The sequence below is a fragment of the Enhydra lutris genome, unplaced genomic scaffold (genome assembly GCF_002288905.1).
Source record: "Enhydra lutris kenyoni isolate GAN:26980312 unplaced genomic scaffold, ASM228890v2 scaffoldscaffold33, whole genome shotgun sequence".
In the NCBI taxonomy this organism is placed as follows: Eukaryota; Metazoa; Chordata; class Mammalia; order Carnivora; family Mustelidae; genus Enhydra; species Enhydra lutris.
In genome coordinates, this window is record NW_019154117.1 from 1951630 (window position 1) to 1969259 (window position 17630).

General features: G+C 54.8%; 1 protein-coding gene across 2 annotated transcripts in view; it reads right to left on the reverse strand.

The window, feature by feature from the left end:
- LOC111153492 (SECIS binding protein 2) overlaps positions 1-17630 on the reverse strand; it is a 47393-nt gene that overhangs the window by 25814 nt on the left and 3949 nt on the right. For both annotated transcript variants that reach the window (XM_022512544.1, XM_022512545.1), the window contains exons 3-10: positions 15546-15795; positions 15190-15313; positions 13632-13849; positions 10922-11003; positions 9034-9236; positions 6471-6596; positions 5210-5299; positions 3834-3966 (exon numbers count right to left, since the gene is read on the reverse strand). In XM_022512544.1, coding sequence (XP_022368252.1) covers positions 3834-3966; positions 5210-5299; positions 6471-6596; positions 9034-9236; positions 10922-11003; positions 13632-13849; positions 15190-15313; positions 15546-15795 — 1226 coding nt within the window. The remainder of the gene's footprint in view (positions 1-3833; positions 3967-5209; positions 5300-6470; positions 6597-9033; positions 9237-10921; positions 11004-13631; positions 13850-15189; positions 15314-15545; positions 15796-17630) is intronic.

Genomic DNA, 17630 nt, shown 5'->3' on the forward strand with positions numbered 1-17630 from the left:
TGCTGCCACCTGCGCTGGCGCTTACCCGCCGGCTGTGCCCACCTGGAGCACCCGGCCTGCGCGACTCCTGTCCCTTGTGGCCACACCTGCCCCGCCCTCATCAGAGCGCACAGAGCGAGCCCTGCTATCTGCCGAGGAAACCTGCCTCTGCCGACAGGGAACCCCGGAGTCACCACGCCCGCCAGGGCAGCCGGACTGGTCTGAAAGCGACCCCGTGCGCGATTGGCACCCTACGGGCCTTCCCCAGAGCAGCAGAGAAAAGCAACGTGCAGGGAAGGCCACGGAAGGGCCGCGGTCCCGAGCTCCGGGGCGTGTGGGCACTCCGACCCGCAGGGTACCCAGCGGCGGGTCCTGCTGGGAATAAAGCGACCCCGTCACGGAGTCAACCAGGGAAACTCAGACACAGACCGGACAGCGGCGGCCGGTGAGAAACGCGCCCGAAGAGCGACAGAGGATGGCCGCGGGGTCCGGGGAACATGCAGCTGCTGTCGGTCAGACGGGCCGACCGAGGCACCTGCGCAGGAAAGGACACTGAACCTACCAGTCGCTGAAAAGCACTCCCGAGGAATAAGCAGGCCACAGACATGACGGAGTGACACAGAGCTGACAACGGCCGGACCTACAGAGCGGCCACGTGGTGGGCTGCCCTGCACTCCCTCCACCTTCGGTTAGTTTCCGTCATGGAAACGAGGACAAAACAAAACATCCTCTCGTGTGTTTGCTAAAAACACGTCTTCCCCAACCCTGACCCCATCCCCAGGGACCCAGGTCTGAGATGGGCCCGGAGCCTGCACGCTCCGCGCACTTGCCCGTGACCCACCACGGGGCCCCGGGGACGCGGCGCAAGGGCCACGCTCCTACGGCTGCCCCACCCGTGGTGCTTCGGCTCAGTTCCCCGCGTGCGGAGCTGGAAGGCCGGGCACAGGGCCAGCGGTCCTCGCCGCCGTGGGTCTGCCACGCGAGCTTCCTTCTGCCGCAGCCACGGAACGCGTAGAAATGCTCGCTGCGTACCAGCCGGCAGCCTGCACGGTATGACCCATGGCACTGCGACGTTTCAGCTTCAAAAATACGCCACCGCCACCCCGACCCCCCAGAAAGGCTACAACTGACATCAACATGACCAAATGGTGGTGAGGCTGCGGGACCGGCCGGCTCTGCGGTACTGGTGAGCGCAGCACCAGGCTCGGCGACAGGCCCCGCGAGTCTGTAAACAGATCCCGACCACACGCCCCAGCGCTGAGCTCCCAGAGAATCAAACACGGGGACTCAAATACTGTCAGCTGAAAGGTACAAAGGCACCAGTCACAGCAGCCAGAGGTGGAGACAACCTCCGTGTCCATCAGCGGAGGGCGACTGGGTAAACGCACCGTGGCCCACGGAGTGCGAGTCAGCCAGGAGCACGAGCCCAGCACTGACACGCGGACACGGGTGAACGTCCAAGGCGCTCAGCCAAGTGGAAACAGACAGACACAAAAGGTCACAAGTTGCACCGTCCCGTTTACACGACCTGTCAGAAGAGGTAAATGAGCAGAGAAAATGTACACCGGGGGTCGCCAGGAGCTGGGGAAACGGGGAGCTTAGCAGGCGGGCTCCCCTTGCAGGACGAAAAAGCGCGGAACCAGGAAAACGAGCCCACACGACAGGGACGGACTCACGCCGCTGACCGGCCCGCCTCAGAACACGTCCTCTGATGGGACCTGAATTTCACCTTAATGAAAAACAAAAAACAGGGGTGCCTAGATGACTCAGTCAGCAAAGCCTCTGCCTGCAGCTCAGGTCATGATCCCGGGGTCCTGGGACCGAGTCCCGCAGCGGGCTCCCAGCTCAGCGAGGAGCCTGCTTCCCCCTCTGCCCCTGCCCCTGCTCCTGAGCACGCACTCGCTCTAACAGATAAAAATTTTTTTAAAATTAAATAAACAAAACCAAAAAAACAAAAGGAACTACAGACACATACAGACAGCAGGAGTACATGTGAAAACACCCCGACGAGTGAAGGAAGCCTCACACGAAGCCTACGCAGTAGGAGCCCGTTTCTATGCAGCTCCAGAACAGGAAAGAGGAACTGGAGACAGAGAATGCGCAGGGACTGCCTGGGGGCGCAGCAGGGAACTGCCGGGAGGGGCTAAGGGAGCGTCCAAGGGTGGGGACGGAGCCTGGGATCCCCTGCGAGGACAGGCCTGTGACCTGTGCGTCCCACTATACACGGCTCCCCTCCAAAGACGAGAAGAGCCACGAAGGCTAGTCAATGGCGCGCTCGGGTCAGTGAGACGTGCGCGGAGCACCGAGCAGTGGTATCCACCCAGGTCTGCAACTCTGAAATGCAGCGGAAAAATCAAACACTCGCGGCTGGACAGGTCAGGGACAGCCAGCTCTTCCCTGAGGGGCCACATGGTACGTACTCTAGGCTCGTGAGCACATGAGTGCACAACACTCCCCTTGCCCTGTCTCAAACCGGCACAGGAAGGAGCTGGCAAGAATCCGGACTGTAACCGGCCCTGAGCACCCGGTCCAGGGGCACCAACTCCATTCAGTGCCGTGCGACCACCACGCCCTCCTATTCCCCAACGGCTCCCGGGCCCCACACTGCAAGTCTGTCCCCACGGAGCAGTAGCTCCCCACAGCCTCCAGCCCAGGAACCCTCCAGGCGTCTAGCGGACTGTCTACTCCGGATCTCTCCCGGAGCGCGGGCCTGTCGCTGCGGGCTCATCTCGGAGAACGAGAGCGCAGCCATGCAGGTCGCGGCAGGCGGCACGAAGGCCAGGCCACACCCTGGTCACCCGTTTGTGCCGAAAACACCAGGGGCTGTTTCCTTTTCAGCTCTTCGGGACGCTGCTGCTGTGAGCAGGGGCCTGCGAGGGGCCGGGTCCAGCGTCCTGAGGAGCTGCCGGACGGCCTCCCAAAGCGGTCTCGCCCTCCCCCGTTTCTCCAAATTTCCGACGACAGCTACCACGGCAGGCACGAAGAACCAGCTCCCTGCAGCGCTGGCTCGACTTGACTAAATTGAGGGCATCCGGCAGCTTCTCATGTGTTACCGGCCACGCGAGTGTCTTCCTGTGGAGCACCGTCAAGTCCTCTGCCTGTTTTTAGTGGGTGTTTAATGTCGAGCTGTAGGAGGATTCCGTAGGTCTCTGGACAGCAAATCCTTATCAGGTATATGATTTGCAAACATTTTCTCGCTTTCTGTAAGTAAATTCTTCTCGTTTTTTTGATAATGTCCCTTACTACGCAAAAATTCTTTTTTGATGTAATCCTGTTTATCTATTTTTGCTTTTGTGGCCTGTGCTTTTGGTGTCCTAGCTAAAAATCCACTGCCTAAGCACAGGTTGTGAAATTTACTTTTTTTTTGTTTTGAGAGAGAGACTCCCGAGCAGACTCCCCGCCCAGCACGGAGCCCGCGCTGAGATCACGACCTGAGCCAAAACCAAGACTCGGACGCTTCACCGACTGAGCCGCCCAAGCGCCCCACCTCCATGTTCTTCTAAGGCCTCTGCGGGCCTCGTGCTTGATTCAGGTCATCGCTCTGCGGGAACCGCCGCACGCGGGGTGAGGCGGAAACCCGGCTTTCTCCAGCAGGTGGAAATCCAGCTGTCCCAGCACCATTTTTCAAAAATGTTCCTTCTTCTTTTAACGAACATATTTTGGTCAGAAACTCACTGGCCATGGTTATGTCGGTTTATTTCTGGACTCCCAAGCTACCCACTAGTATCTCTCTCCCTACCCCAGTGCCATGCCGCTCGGACCCCACACACACGCTTCCGACTGCAGAGACCGGCGCGGAGCGGCCTGCCTGGCAGACGCCCGGCCATCCCTCGCAGACCGAAAGCTGCACTTACCTGAGAACACCACGGGTCTGGAGGACGGCTTCGCGCTCTGAGAGTGCTGCTTCTTCTCCAGGGCCGCCAGCATGCCCCCCAAATCCAACTGCACTGGAATCTGGCTCTTCTTTCCACTATTTTTATAACTGTTCTGAAGAATCACAGAGTCGGAAGTTTTCTTAGGATGGCGTATTTTACAAACCGTGCTTTTCACTTCACAACAAAAAGTCATAAAAGATAAAATGAAACCTATTTATAGCAACCACTAGAAATCTAAAAATTAAAGAAAAATCCAGATAATCCCACATCATCTTTCAAGGTGACTGCAGTGGTTTCTTCCCCTCCCCTCCCAGCCCCGGGTCTCTGTCTGCACCACACGGTGAAGGGCGCACACCTCCAGGTCGGACACCAGGATGTGTGCGGAGTCTGTGGCGACGGGAGTCGTGTGTGTGAGGCCAACCGATTGCTGTGACCATCTCACGGGCACCACGCAACTTCCGACTGCCTCGGGGAGCCAATCGGATGCCACATCAGAGGACTGGGACCAAGAATTTACACAAGTCCAAAATGCATGCGGCAGGCATGGAATTTAGGCACAAAGTGTGCTCTACTTGAAACACATGCTACTCTGAAAGGGCTGTGATCTGGGGTCTGAGGACACGGGCAGCCGCAGCACACCGGCCCTCGGCACGTCCTCTCTTGCCCAGCCGTGGGCCCATGTCACCAGGCGAGCGCGACGTGCCACACAGGTGGCTACGGAGACTCTGCGGGCAGGGACAGGAGAGGACCGAACTGGACCGCGGGAACCCCAGGGAATCTGCACAATATTCAGTCTTACTGCTCACAAATGTGAAAATCCCGCACCCACTCCAGAAGGCCAAATGACAGGGAAAGTGCTGGAGACTCGTGAAGAAATGGGGCCAAGTGTGCGAGTTCTCCACCCGGAAGACGAATCACAAGTTCATCCGCGAATCCCCCGCGGGGCAGGGGCTCAAGGAGAGCCCTCTCTTCACCTTGCACTGAGCGCTCAGGGTTGAATTTGCAAGGGGGGGGGCTCCTTTTTGTTTTGTCAGACTCTGCCACCTCACAACGGAATTCCCGTTTCCCAAATAAACAGCCAACTTTTCCCACTCTCTGTCGAAGACCCCCAGGCAGTCTGTGCCGCCTCCTGATGCAGCAGTGGCAGTACCGCAGTCTTCTCACGACGGTGACAAAACGTGCGCGCTTAGAGCATCGACACCCTGCATGTGATTGATTCTCCAGTGAAGAAAGAAATCAAAACAAAACCACCTTTCTCATACATAAAGAAGTCTGGAAAATACTTTTTTCTGAAGAGTTTAGTTAAGCAGGAAGAGTTAAGCCTAAAGCAATGACTGCATCAATCTAAAACTTACCTGTGCCCGCTGTCCGGCCTGACATCTCGGAGACGCTCCTCTCTCTCTTCTCTCACACGCAACAGCCAGATTGGGGAACTCCTCGGCATCCTAAGTAAACACACCCTTGAGCTCTTTGCGGATCACGAGACCCGAGTGTGCCCACGTGCGAGCTGTTCCCTGCCCGGGCTCTCTGTCACCAGCTCCCACAGAGCTCACGAGGGGACCTCAAACCTCCCCAAACGTTTTACTCTTAGAAACTGATTTAGAGACCACAGTTCCGATCCCACTGCCCTAGAGAGCAAGTGGGCAGGGACCCCAAGGCTGTGGGGGCCATGGGCCCCCGGGCACAGTGTTCAAGCACCCAGCCTTCAACTGCGTTTCCATCAGAGTACCCGTCAGTCTAGTCTCAGGAGCGCTGCCCTAGTCCCGTGCACTGCTCCCAGGCTAGAAAATAGAAATGAAATAGAAAATAGGGCAACAGGCCTCTAATAACAATGGTGAAGTCATTTAAAAACACCTTAGATGCTATTGTTAGCATTTTACATGACTCAGAGAAGTGACGTGGGATAGGGGAGCAGAACTCCATGAATTATTTGTTGGCCCAAATCATTAACACTCTGCCAGGATCACAGGTCTTCACACACGCGACCCTAGTGTCCTCAAGGGAGTGCGCCAAGAGCTCTGGGAACCCCCAGGTTTGTGGGAAAGTCTCATGTTTGGCCCTAAGCCGGAGGGTAGGCAGCAGCGCTGAGCACCGGGAGTCAGGCTGAGCCTGGCACAGAGTGTGCACCCAGGGCGACTCCCCGCAGCACAGGGGCTGTCCTGTGGTACCGCAGGAGAACAGTGCCCAGAGGGGTTTTGCAGGTCTGTGGAATTCTCTCGGCCAGGGCCCATGATGGAGTTATGGGATTCTAATTTTCCTCCTGAGTGAAGCACATTACAGTCACATTTCTGGATAGAAAAAGAGACCCTGCAAACGCCAGCATGCCAAAGCAAGGAGAAACAGGTGACCAAGACACCGAGGAGTCAGCGTGAGCACCACGGCACAAACAGCACCAGCTCTCCCCACAGGCACGCGGCTCTCGACTCCGCATGCACCCTGCCACTGCGTGGGGCCACCCAAGGGGAGAACACGGGGGGCGCCTATTCCCTTTAGCACAGGGCTAAGAGTACAGAAGGAAGTGCTGGAGAGTCTCCCTTCGGAAGCCCGCGCGGTCTGTACGTCTGCTGGGGCGGGCCCGCTCCTTAGACCATGAAAGTGTAACAAAGAGAAACATACTTCAATCTTCGGCGGCTCCTGAACCGTCGTCAGGACTTTGTACTCTGATTTAGACTTCTCTTTCTTTTTCTTGTGCTTTCTTGAGGCTTCATTCTGGTCAGGATCACCGCCACGGGATGCTCTGGACTAGAGAGAAAAAACACAGCAAAGTCATGAGTTTATAAGACACTCGCTAGAATGTTTCCTTCCACGAACTGGAGCAAACTGGAGATACCATGTTGATCAGCCAGAAGGCGGCTCTGTTCAGAGCTGGGCTCCTCACATCTGTTTTCCGAAGACCAGCACTCAGGACAGTACTTCTCAAGGAAAGGAAATCTGCTGAAAAAGCTGTCCTATCCAATTACTTTGAAACTGGCAGACTTGATATACCTACTTCTGGGCCGGAAGAGATCATTTTACCATCTCTAATACCAACCCAAAGTCTTTGCATAAATCCAGGTGTGTTGGGAGCGCCTGGGTGGCTCAGTGGGTTCCGCGGCTGCCTTCCACTCAGGTCATGATCCCAGCGTCCTGGGATCAAGTCTCACATTGGGCTCCCTGCTCAGCGGGGAGTCTGCTTCTCCCTCTCCCTCTGCGCTCCCCCTGCTTATGCACACTTGTGAGTGCTCTTTAATAAACAAAGCCTTTAAAAATAAAGTAAATAAAATAAACCCGGACGGGGCCATTCCTAACAGCCTGGTGGTCCTTAAACCCGATCACACATCTGCATCCTCTGTGGATCCTTCAAGTCAGACAAATGTCTGCGCCCCTCCCCCACCTGCTGAATGTGACCCCACAGCTCCCACCCTCTCTCTCAGTCAGCTCAAACACACCTCGGCCCCACCCCGGGATCCAGCCAGGACTGCGCTGTCATTCCAGCTCAAGAGCCGGCCCGTCTCCATGTCCCCCGCCATGCCTTCCGGAGCACTCATCGCGACCAGTCTGCGCCACGCCGGTCTACCAGAGAGCAGGGCCTTTCCTCGTCGGGGGCCCTGCTTTATCCCCGGGGAGGGGGACTGTCCCTAAGAACGTTCACCTCCTGACCTAGAGGACCTGCCCCTGACATCTTGTGAAGTGAAAAGGTAAACTCTGAAAGATGAGAGTGTAGAATGGTCTCATATGGTCTCATTTTTGTTTAAAAGAAAAAAAAAACAAAAAACTTAAAAAACAAAGCTCTCTGTGCTGATGTTCTGAGAAGCCTGAGGTAGAATATATATCCTGTCGTTAACGCAGGCTTCCGAGGAACGGGCAACAAAGGGAAGACGGCCTCGGTCCTAAGTCGCTCTTTGTGGCTTACGTTTGCTATTCCAGTAATAAGAGCTCACAACACAGAGTTTCAGAGGGAAACACCATCCTGACCCTACCACCCCCGTTACGCAGGAGACCACGCCCCTGGGTAGTAAGACTACAGGCGATCTAAATTTTTATCTTAGAACTTTCCTAAAATAAACTTTCCTCATACTTATAATTAGAAAACCAATTTTAGGGGCGCCTGCATGGCTCAGTTGGTTAAAAGTCTGTCTCCAGCTCAGGTCATGATCCCAGGGCCCTGGGACCAAGCCCCGCATCGGACCCCTTGCTCAGCAGGGAGCCTGGTTCTCCCTGCTCGTGCTCTCGCTCTCTCATAAATGTAATCTTAAAAAAAAAAAAAAAAGGTTATGGGAAAATAAAATCATTAATATTAACTCTGAGAATCTGAGCCGTGCATGAGGAAGCCGGTTCAGACAGTGAGACGGCAGCCCCAGCCTGAGCCCTGCCGCGCCGCCTATGCCCACGTGCCCACAGCGGGTGGCCCACGTGTGCTCAGAGAGGGTGTCGCCTGCGGCCCCATGTCCTTCACGTTGCCCGTAAGCTGTGAGGACAGGCCCCCAGGTCTGACTTCGTTCTGTCAGCGGCCACTCCCCCTCCGTCAGCACAGCTCCCGTTTGTACGGGGTGATCTGTGACACTCTGGGGAACAGAAACTGTTCTCTTAGAAAGGGCGTCACTGCACATCAACAAACATGGCCACATTCCCACCGAAAGTAACGTACCAACACACAATGAAAATCAAGACAAAATCTAGACCAGAAAGAAAGGCTCGTGGAGAAATAAATCCAGGGACCGATGAAAATGGCAGCTTAACATCTGAACTGAAATGGAAAAAGGATTCTGCGATGCCGTCTTACTACAGCTCCATCAACCAGAAATCAGTAACCTATACCGGGCGACCACAAAAGGTGGAGTTCAGCTGTCTTGCTGGCCCCACCCTAGTAGGTAAAAGCAATTTAAATACAACAGATGCAAGACTAGGGGCAGAAGAGCAGGACTCCGTACGCCAGTGTGAAGTTCTGCAGCATCCCTCCTTTGAAGACTCCAGAACGGGGTCACAGGTGCTTTAAGAGCACGGGTGGAAAACCAACGCCGCCCCTTACTCGGAGAGCTACCACTTGTGTCCCTGACTGAGGGGCGGCTTTTTTCAAGCTACGAGTTCAACCAACTCACATTAGCGACTACAGCACAGAACGCAACACCTTGTTAGGATCTGAGAAAAAAATCTGTACCCGGCGGCACAGAAGACCAACATAAGCCAACACGACACATACCTTCTTAGCGGAGTGGACGTGTTTCTCTCTGCAGGAAGGATCCGAAGATAAAACTTCAGGACGTGACATACTGACGCTCTGAGGGTCTGCTGACGAAGCGACCGTCTCTAGGTTTATCATGGAAGTAACGTTTTTAGGGGCTGCAGACCGTTCTGTAGATAGCGTCTGCCGAACGACATAACCCATTGGTGTCCAAGAGAGCTCTGCTCGAAGATAACCAAAGTGCGTGAGCCATCCCAACGGTAAAATAAAACTGCTTAGAAATTCTAAACACACATTACGTGAAGTCATTACTCAGAGCATGATTAAATTCAGACTGGTGCTCAGAACACTCTCTTGGAAACTAGAGCATTTGCTAAGCTTTCTTCTGGGAGCACGCGTGCTGAGTTAACTTGCAGGCTGCGTGATTTTCCTAGCAACCGGCTCTTTAATTTGGGGGTGCTGATGGGTAGACAAACCACAGTTCTGGTTAAAAAGCAACAATCCACAATTAGGTCCACGTGACAAACACACAAAAATTAATAGGGCAAAGATCAAGTTTTGGCCCTACTAATCTTGCTGTGTACCAATAACACTGGAAGTCAAAGATCACGGTCCTCAGCTACCAGAACAAGTGGTAATTTCTTTTTTAACCTCAGGCCCAAGTACAGCCACGCTTCTCCCCAGGTGGCCCGGACAGAAGAGGACCCGGGCCGACGCTGGGCAGCCAGTGGTGTCCCCCCTGTGGACGAGATGGAACGCTTTTGTGCCAGAGCTGCACACCATTCAAGTCCCCTTTTATATGAAGGTTTCTACCAAAGCACACATGTACCACACTTGAGAACCAAAAAGAACACACACTTGTGGACACATCACGAATAATTCTGTAAAAATGTCTCGTTAGGACAAGCTGCTCAGAAAGGTTAATGGCAGAATAACTGAACACGCTCTGATATGTCACTCTGGGGCAGCCCGGCCAGATCTCTAAGTACACTCTGAGGCCCTCAAGAGCCTTCCAGGGGTCCGAGGTCAAAACCATTTCCCTGACGGGAGGAATGGGCCCTGCACCGCCCCACGCTCCTGCTCCTGAGTGTCCAGTGGGGTTTCCAGGACGCCGTGCGACGCGGGACAGTGAAACCCCCACGCACCGAGGCCGCCCTGGGCCGGCTGCAGAGTTGCACACGTGACAAACTCTGCTCTCTTCGCTACGGTCTGACTTCGGAAAAGCTGTTTTTCATAACAATATGCTATGTCGGGACACCGGGGCGGCTCAGTCAGTTGAGCATCTGACTCTTGACTTCCGCTCAGGTCACAGTCTTGGGGTCCTCGATCGAGCCCCGTGCTGGGCTCTGTGCTTGGCAGGGAGTCTGCCTGAGATTCTCTCTCCCTGCCGCTCTCCCCCTCTCTCTTCAATAAATAAATAAATCTTAAAAAAAAAAAAATGCTACATTAACAGGTAATGGTTTATCATTGTTACTTGTAAGAGAATAATGAAGCAATTTTAAGAATTTCTTAGTTTTAACTTTGAATACTGTGACTACGAATCACTATCGTGCAAATAAACAGAAGCTCTCTGGGGCTTTTTAAAGGGTGCTGAGGGGTCCTGCTACCTAGAACTATGGGAACCACTGGTGCAGGCTACACTTCGGGAAACAGTCATTTCTGAGTTCATAAAATTTCTCCCTTAACTGAACAAACCAGACGTTTCACTTGGAATTCTTCGCTCCCACTCTACTCTCCTCGCCCAACAATGTGGGATCTCGTGCATCACTCACAACTTCTCACGGTGGACCACTCTGTCCGCACCCGTCAGCTGTCTTAAAGAAGGCTTCAGAACAAAACCCCTTCTAAGGCACTGGGCCTGCACAACAGGGTGCTGCTATCTTAAAGCCGCGGCAGCCCCTCTTACCTCTGGTGCAGGCAGAGGGCCCGGCCACAGCGCGGCTGGTCGCGGACTCAGCTGCGCCCGTGCTTCTCACCGCCCCTTCACCCTACAAGGCAAACCAGCATCTTCTTACTATTTCAAACGGAAAGTAATCACTTAATTTTTAAATACAGCTTCCCTGCCATTTGTAAAATCTCCAAAATAAATGCTGATTAAAAATTCCAGGTTGCCTGGGTAACACAGTCTGTTGAGCCTCCGACTCCCGGTTTCAGCTCAAGTCATGATCTCAGGGCTGTCAGACTGAGCCCCACGTCGGGCACAGCATTGGGTGTGGGGCCTACATAGGATTCTCTCTCTCCCTCTTCTTCTGCCCATCCCATCACGCCCCCTCCCAGCTCTCAAGCTCTAAAAAAAAAGAAAAAAAGATCCCAAATAAGTAAAAACATACGTAACATCAAATTTCACTCCTTGTAGGAGAAACCACCCACAGTGTTCAGCTGAGCCCGCAGTGTCCCCCTACTTCTCTGCCAGAGGGGAGAACAGGCCCCACGGAGGGGATCAGAGCATGCGCACCACACAACTTCCTAAACTACATAACAGACAAGTTCTGCATCAGCACAAGTGTGCCCCCGCCATGTGAGGCCACAGGGCCCCTGCCTAGGGTTGGCGGGGGGGGGCACCGTGCACCATGCCCATGCACCGAAGTCCCAAAAAATCCCTGAGAAGGTCCACAGAGACAACAAATGTATAAGAACATGAGGCAGCAAATGACACACGGGCGGGTGAGCACACGAAGACAGACGTCAGGGTGAGCTCGGGGTGAGCACAGCACTCAGGGCAAAAGGAAAGTGATCCATTCAGATCTGAATGGGCTTCAATTCTAAAGCTCAGAGCCTTCCAAACTTTTCCCACTTGTCCCGATTCATTAAATCGGAGCCCAGTAACAGGAAGTAAAATTACTGAAACAGCCCGTTCTCTGAATATAACTTACCTGCTCACCATGGCTTACCTGTCCGAGAGCGTTACTGAAATTAGACACATCCATCAAGGGTCAGTGCAACGGGTTTTCAAAAACTACTTAATGACATGGGAAAATGCCAAAAGTCTTAAAAACTCAAACACAAAGTCCTACATGTGCCTATCTTCAAACTGAGGGGATCCCCTCAGGCCCCACATTGCACCATTAAAAAAAAGATTTAGATGATTAACATGGTTTTCTCTTGAACAACTTCAGACAGTTAGAGGTGACCCTTGAGCAACATGGGGGTTGGGGTGCTGACCCCTGGAGAGTCAAAACTCCACATGGAACTTCTGACCCCCCGAAACGACTAACAGCCTACTACTGACCAGAACCCCGACCGACCACATAAAGAGTTAACACGCACAGCGCACACATCCTGTATGCTAACAGTGCAGTAAGCGAAAGAGAACATCACTAAGAGAATCACGAGGAAGAGAAAACGTTTACAGTACTATCCTGTGTTTATCAAAAACACCCATGTCTAATGCAGCTCAAACCCCTGCTGTTCAGGGTCAACTGTTTTAAAAATTTCTCATGGTCAAAGATACCCCTAAAATAGGGAGAAAAGTCTGTTCTACAAGAAGAAGTTAGAAGTCCCCGTGGAACTCAAGAGTGTGAACGCATCCTCAGGCAAGGAGTCCAGACGGACCCCTCCTCCCGGTGCCATGGCCTCACTTTGTGTCCGGACACATGTGTGGCCGGTGACCACGACACAACAGCTCCCTGGCGGCCTGTCCTACTTCCCCACAGGCTCGCAGGCTTAGGTCACGCACTGACCACCAGGGATGCAGACGGGCAGTCCCTCGAGCCTCAGCTACTCCACACACGCAGCGGGACCAAAGGGGTCACAGAGCCGCCAAACCAGAGTCCTTTAGCCCGGCCGGCCTGCCTCCCTCGTCACGGCTAAGCCACAGGGACGCGCGCCGCGGCGCACAGCGTCAAGGTCAATGCGTGCGGGACGCGGTACCTTCTGCACATGGCAAGCCACCCTGCCCGCCGCTGGGTGTCAGCGGCCCGGCACCCAAGCGCATTTGAGGAAGCAGAGTCCCCACCATTCCACAGGCAGGTGGCCGGGGGGCTCCTTCCACGTGTCCTCCTCCTCGCCCTCCCACCCTCTCTTGGCAGAAACTGGTGAGAAGCCACCTTAGGGACTACTAACCTCAGGATGCTTTTTCCTAGAAGCTGGATGGACTGAAATTCCAAGACCAAATGCGGAGCACGGCGTATTTTAAAATCATTAAATGGCAAACAAAACACACAGTGATTATGCTTCTGCTGAGCTTGTGATGGCGTCAATGAGAGCGGTACGGATAGAAAGCCTGGAAAAATCGGAGGCTACCCTGCACAGTCTCACATACTACTGCTGGACTGAAAGAATCCGCTTGTCTCTACTGCAAACGTGCTGTCGGAATGCACTGCTGGGAGTGAGGGGACCACTGGGGGCGGTCTACGCAGCGGGACCGTGCCGGAGCCCGCCCCCCGCCCCCCGCAGCGAGCAAGCACCAGGAGGCTCATTCGGCGATTCTTTTAGAATCAGCTGTACTAGGGCCCACACCAGGCTGGAAAGAGTCCAAGCAGACGGTCCTCTGTGTGCACGGCCAGGCCCCCACGGCAAGAGGGAGCGTAACGAGAGGCACCTGCAAAGGTGCGTGGGGAGAAGGAAGAAAAGGAGAGAAGGGGAGGAGGGAAACAGAGCGGGGGCCCCGCACTCACCTCGGCAGGCCTCACCACCTCTCGGAGAAGAGAAAGGTCGGCTGAGGCGGGGCGCAGAGGGCCCCACTTGGGCTGCTTCTGTGTCTCTGCGATCTCACTGGTCTCTGCACCCTGCAGCTCAGGAAAGTCCAACCTGGTAAACTCAAACCCGGGTCTGGAGGCAGACACACTTTTCTCAACGATTCTGGACTTCCTGTCTGTTCGTTTCTGGTAACTGTCTGTATGAACAGAAACAAAAGGGTGACAATGTAGGGGTGGTGTGAAGACCCGGACGCACACCTCAACCTCAGGGCGGGGTGTCTCTCGCTGCCGACGCACCGACACGGCCCGTCCGAGGCCCCCCGTCTGCCAGCGATGCCGCCTGCGGAGCGACGGGACGCAGCGAGGGCCGGAAGCGCCGGTGGCTGGGGTCGGGCCCGCAGGCAGGAGAAAGCAAAGCGCACTGCGGCTCTGAGCGTAATCCTACAGCTCGCGAGCTAGGTGCTGCAGCCTCATCTCACTATCCTCCACACACGCCGCAGAGTCCCACAGATTTACAGCGACGCCAACCAACTTCTTCCCAGTGACGCCTCTCCCGCACGTGAGAGGAACTTTGGAAGTAAGCTGGCAGAAGTAAACTTGGAAGCCTGATGTGGGCTGGAAGGCCATGAAGCCAGTCACTACAGTCAATTGTACAACTTTCCTTTTAAACTGCGCTGCACCAAATGGTTTCTGAGTGAAGTCAACACAAAGAGAAAAACTTAGATACCAGTAATGTAAGTTATACACGTAAATAAAATGGCCCTTCCTAGTAACTACACTATTACAGAAGCCGTAGCTCTCTGCATAAAGATTTACTTACTCGTAAATAAGCCATCGAGCGGCACTAGTCCACACCCGCCACCCTGCAGCCGCTAGCTTCCAGCCACAGCCTGGAACAGCAGTTTCCAAGGCTGGAGCAGACATGTCCCTGAGTAACTACACTGCCCCAGGCTGGCTGCTGCTCGGGATGGGATTCAAAATACAAACTCTCTCACCTGTTAAGTGTCCCAATGGGGGCGCCTGGGCGGCTCAGTGGGTTAAAGCCTCTGCCTTAGGCTCAGGTCATGATCCCAGGGTCCTGGGATCAAGCCCCGCACTGGGCTCTCTGCTCCGTGGGGAGCCTGCTTCCCCCTCTCTCTCTGCCTGCCTCTCTGCCTACTTGTGATCTCTGTCTGTCAAATAAATAAATAAAATCTTTAAAAAAAAGTGTCCCAACAGAACACCAGAAAAGCTATTTCAGGAACGAATATAGTCAAATATAGATAGTCCAAGGGATGCACCTGCGATTTACTTAAGGACATGTCTTGAGGCCTGTGGGTGCCACTTACTTGCCATGTGGCTTTGGGCCAGGTCCTGCCACGCTAGGGCACACCACAGAGCGCCCCCCCTCCCCCGAGAGGCCCTTCCCTGGGCGGAGAGGCCTCCAGGATCGACCAGAGTCCAACAGCCTCCGCAGAAACAGGTGTACAAAGAACAGTGACACTTCTGGGGTGGGCGGGGAAGGACAACAGAACATCAGACAGTATGTCCTTTTCACCTGGTTTCAAGGTCGCGTTCGCGTGAATGGACACAGGATGTGAACCTCTAACTGATTTTGTATCAGATGACAAAGAGCCGTCCGCCTTCTTGCTGTCAAACTTTTGCTCGTCATACGTTTTTTTCTGCGGGGAGAATTAAAAAGCCCCATGAATTAAGCAAACCAGCACCACGAGAAAAGGCTTAAAGCAGGAAATCCCTACGAAGTATCCACAACAACCATTTCAAAACTGGATAAACAAAAATCAGTTCTTAAATACACAAAAAAGATAAACAATACTTAAATACCACGTGAGAACCAACCAGCTCTTTCCACCTTAAACTCTACGGTACCCCCCAGCAGGGTGGTGAGCTGACCTTGAACGGGGCTCTCGGGTCTTGTGGGAGAGGGCACATCTGCTCGGCTCGCGGCTTCACGGTCTGGAAAGCTCGGTAGGCGCCGGGGTGGCCGTAAGCATAGGGCGAGCCGGGCACCGGGCAGACGCTCTGTGAACACTCGGTGGGGTAGGGAGAGTAGCTGCCCGGATGAAGAGCGAGCTCCGAAGACAGATACTGAGGAGGAAAAGTGGAAGCTCCAAAGGCCACATCTTCAGGATAGAGCTTCTGCCTAAACAAGGAGGTAGGTTGGAGGTGAGGATTTCAATCACAAATCAAGGAGCTCTTCCGTAAGAAGCACAGTTAAACCCTCGAGTGCTTCTGAGGTCGCTCGCTCTGGCACGGAGATGCCTCGAAGAGTGGAACAGAGGCTCCGGCCTCCTCACCGGCACCGCGTGCTCACTGCTGGGCTGACGCCCTCGGCTCAACGGCGGCACGACAGGCAGCAGCGAAGCCCAGGGACGCCTCCGCAGCTCCGCACTGCCACACTGTCACACGGCAGCCACCGGGGGCCCAGAGGGCCACCCAGACCACTCTCCCTGCACAGGGGCTTTGAGGCCCACAAGGCCCACCCCCCGCCGCCCCATCGGACCTCCAGCCCGACCAACCCATCCTGTGCTTTCCGGCCTCGCAGGGCCAGAATTGCAAAGGGGACGCTGCGCCCGTTAGCCCTGGAGCTGCAGCGCGCCGGCCAGATGGGCGCCGTCTGTGCACACCACTGTGCCCCCGTTTGCTCAAACTGCTAGGCGAGGCCAAAACGTAATTTAACGCTGATTTTGTGAGCAAATCTGGTATCCAGCCAGAGGCTTCAATCCTCCAGCAACGAGACACGATACAATGGCCAAACACGGAGCAGATGAGCGGAGACACAAAGCACACTGTTCCCCATCCCACAGATAAGCACCAGCCAATGTTTCTGGGACTTCCCAGAGCTGAAAATCTTCCTGTAGAAAATCAACAGAATCCCAAAGCGCACTGGCCCACAGAAAGGCAGGAAAACCAGAGCTGCTGACGAGGCACCAGGGCAACCCTCTCCCAGCTGGGCCGTCGGCAGGCACACGCACGGGCAGCCCCCTCCAGTGCACAGTCACCGTCCTGCTCTGGGGCGAGGAAGGGCCTGGCCTGCACTGCAGGGAAGGAGTCACCACCCACCCCTGAGACACACTTGCCAGAAGGTTCCCTGCATCCACGTGCATGCAGTTCCCGACTGGACGGCCTGCTGTCACGCCTCTGAACCCGCGACGCTTTACAGGAAGTTCACACCCAGGAAGACCGTTCACGAACTCCAGTAATGAACTCTTCCTAATGAAAACCCAAGAAAAACCCCGTACACTGTACCTTTCTCAGCACACCTGCCCTAGCGCTGCTCTTTGCAGAAAAGAAAATGATTTAAAGCATCGTCCTGCTCCCAGATGCGAGTCCCTGTTTGACTATCTGAAGCTCAGAAGATCTAAGGGCGGGGGTGAGGGGGGTGGGGGGGAGGAGAGATCTCTTCTTCATGAGGGCGGGTGGGCAAAGAGGGGCTGAGAGCAAAACACGGCAGAAAAGATGCTATTCCAACTCCAGACACCAGATACACGAACAGACCGATGAAGTTTAGCTGAAGGAGGAAAGGGAGGCAGGGTCCAGCGGCTGTGAAGGCTGCGTCCTCCAGCGACCCTACGTCCGCATCCCCAGAGCCCTGGGCGTGTGTCCTGGCTCGATTCAAAATCTAGTCTTTGACTTTGGACAAGTGCTCACTGGCGTCTCTTCCTCTGGGAAGTTGGTTTTTTGCTTTCCAAACAAGGCCAAAACAGTTATATGCAGAGCACGACACCCAGTAAAATCTCACGCAACAACTCCCAGCACCCACCGGGGCTTGCAGCAGCCTGTGTGTAAAATTCCAGTTGCCACAAACTGCGCAGCCGGCCCCCAGCACCAACGCACACCCGCCCACCTGCCCGCCCACGCCTCCCTTTACAACAGCAGCTTCTCCTGCAGCAACTCCGTCCTGCCTTCCCCGCACCCACAACACCTGCTGACCTACCCCCCCCCCCCCCCCCCCCCCCCCCCCCCCCCCCCCCCCCC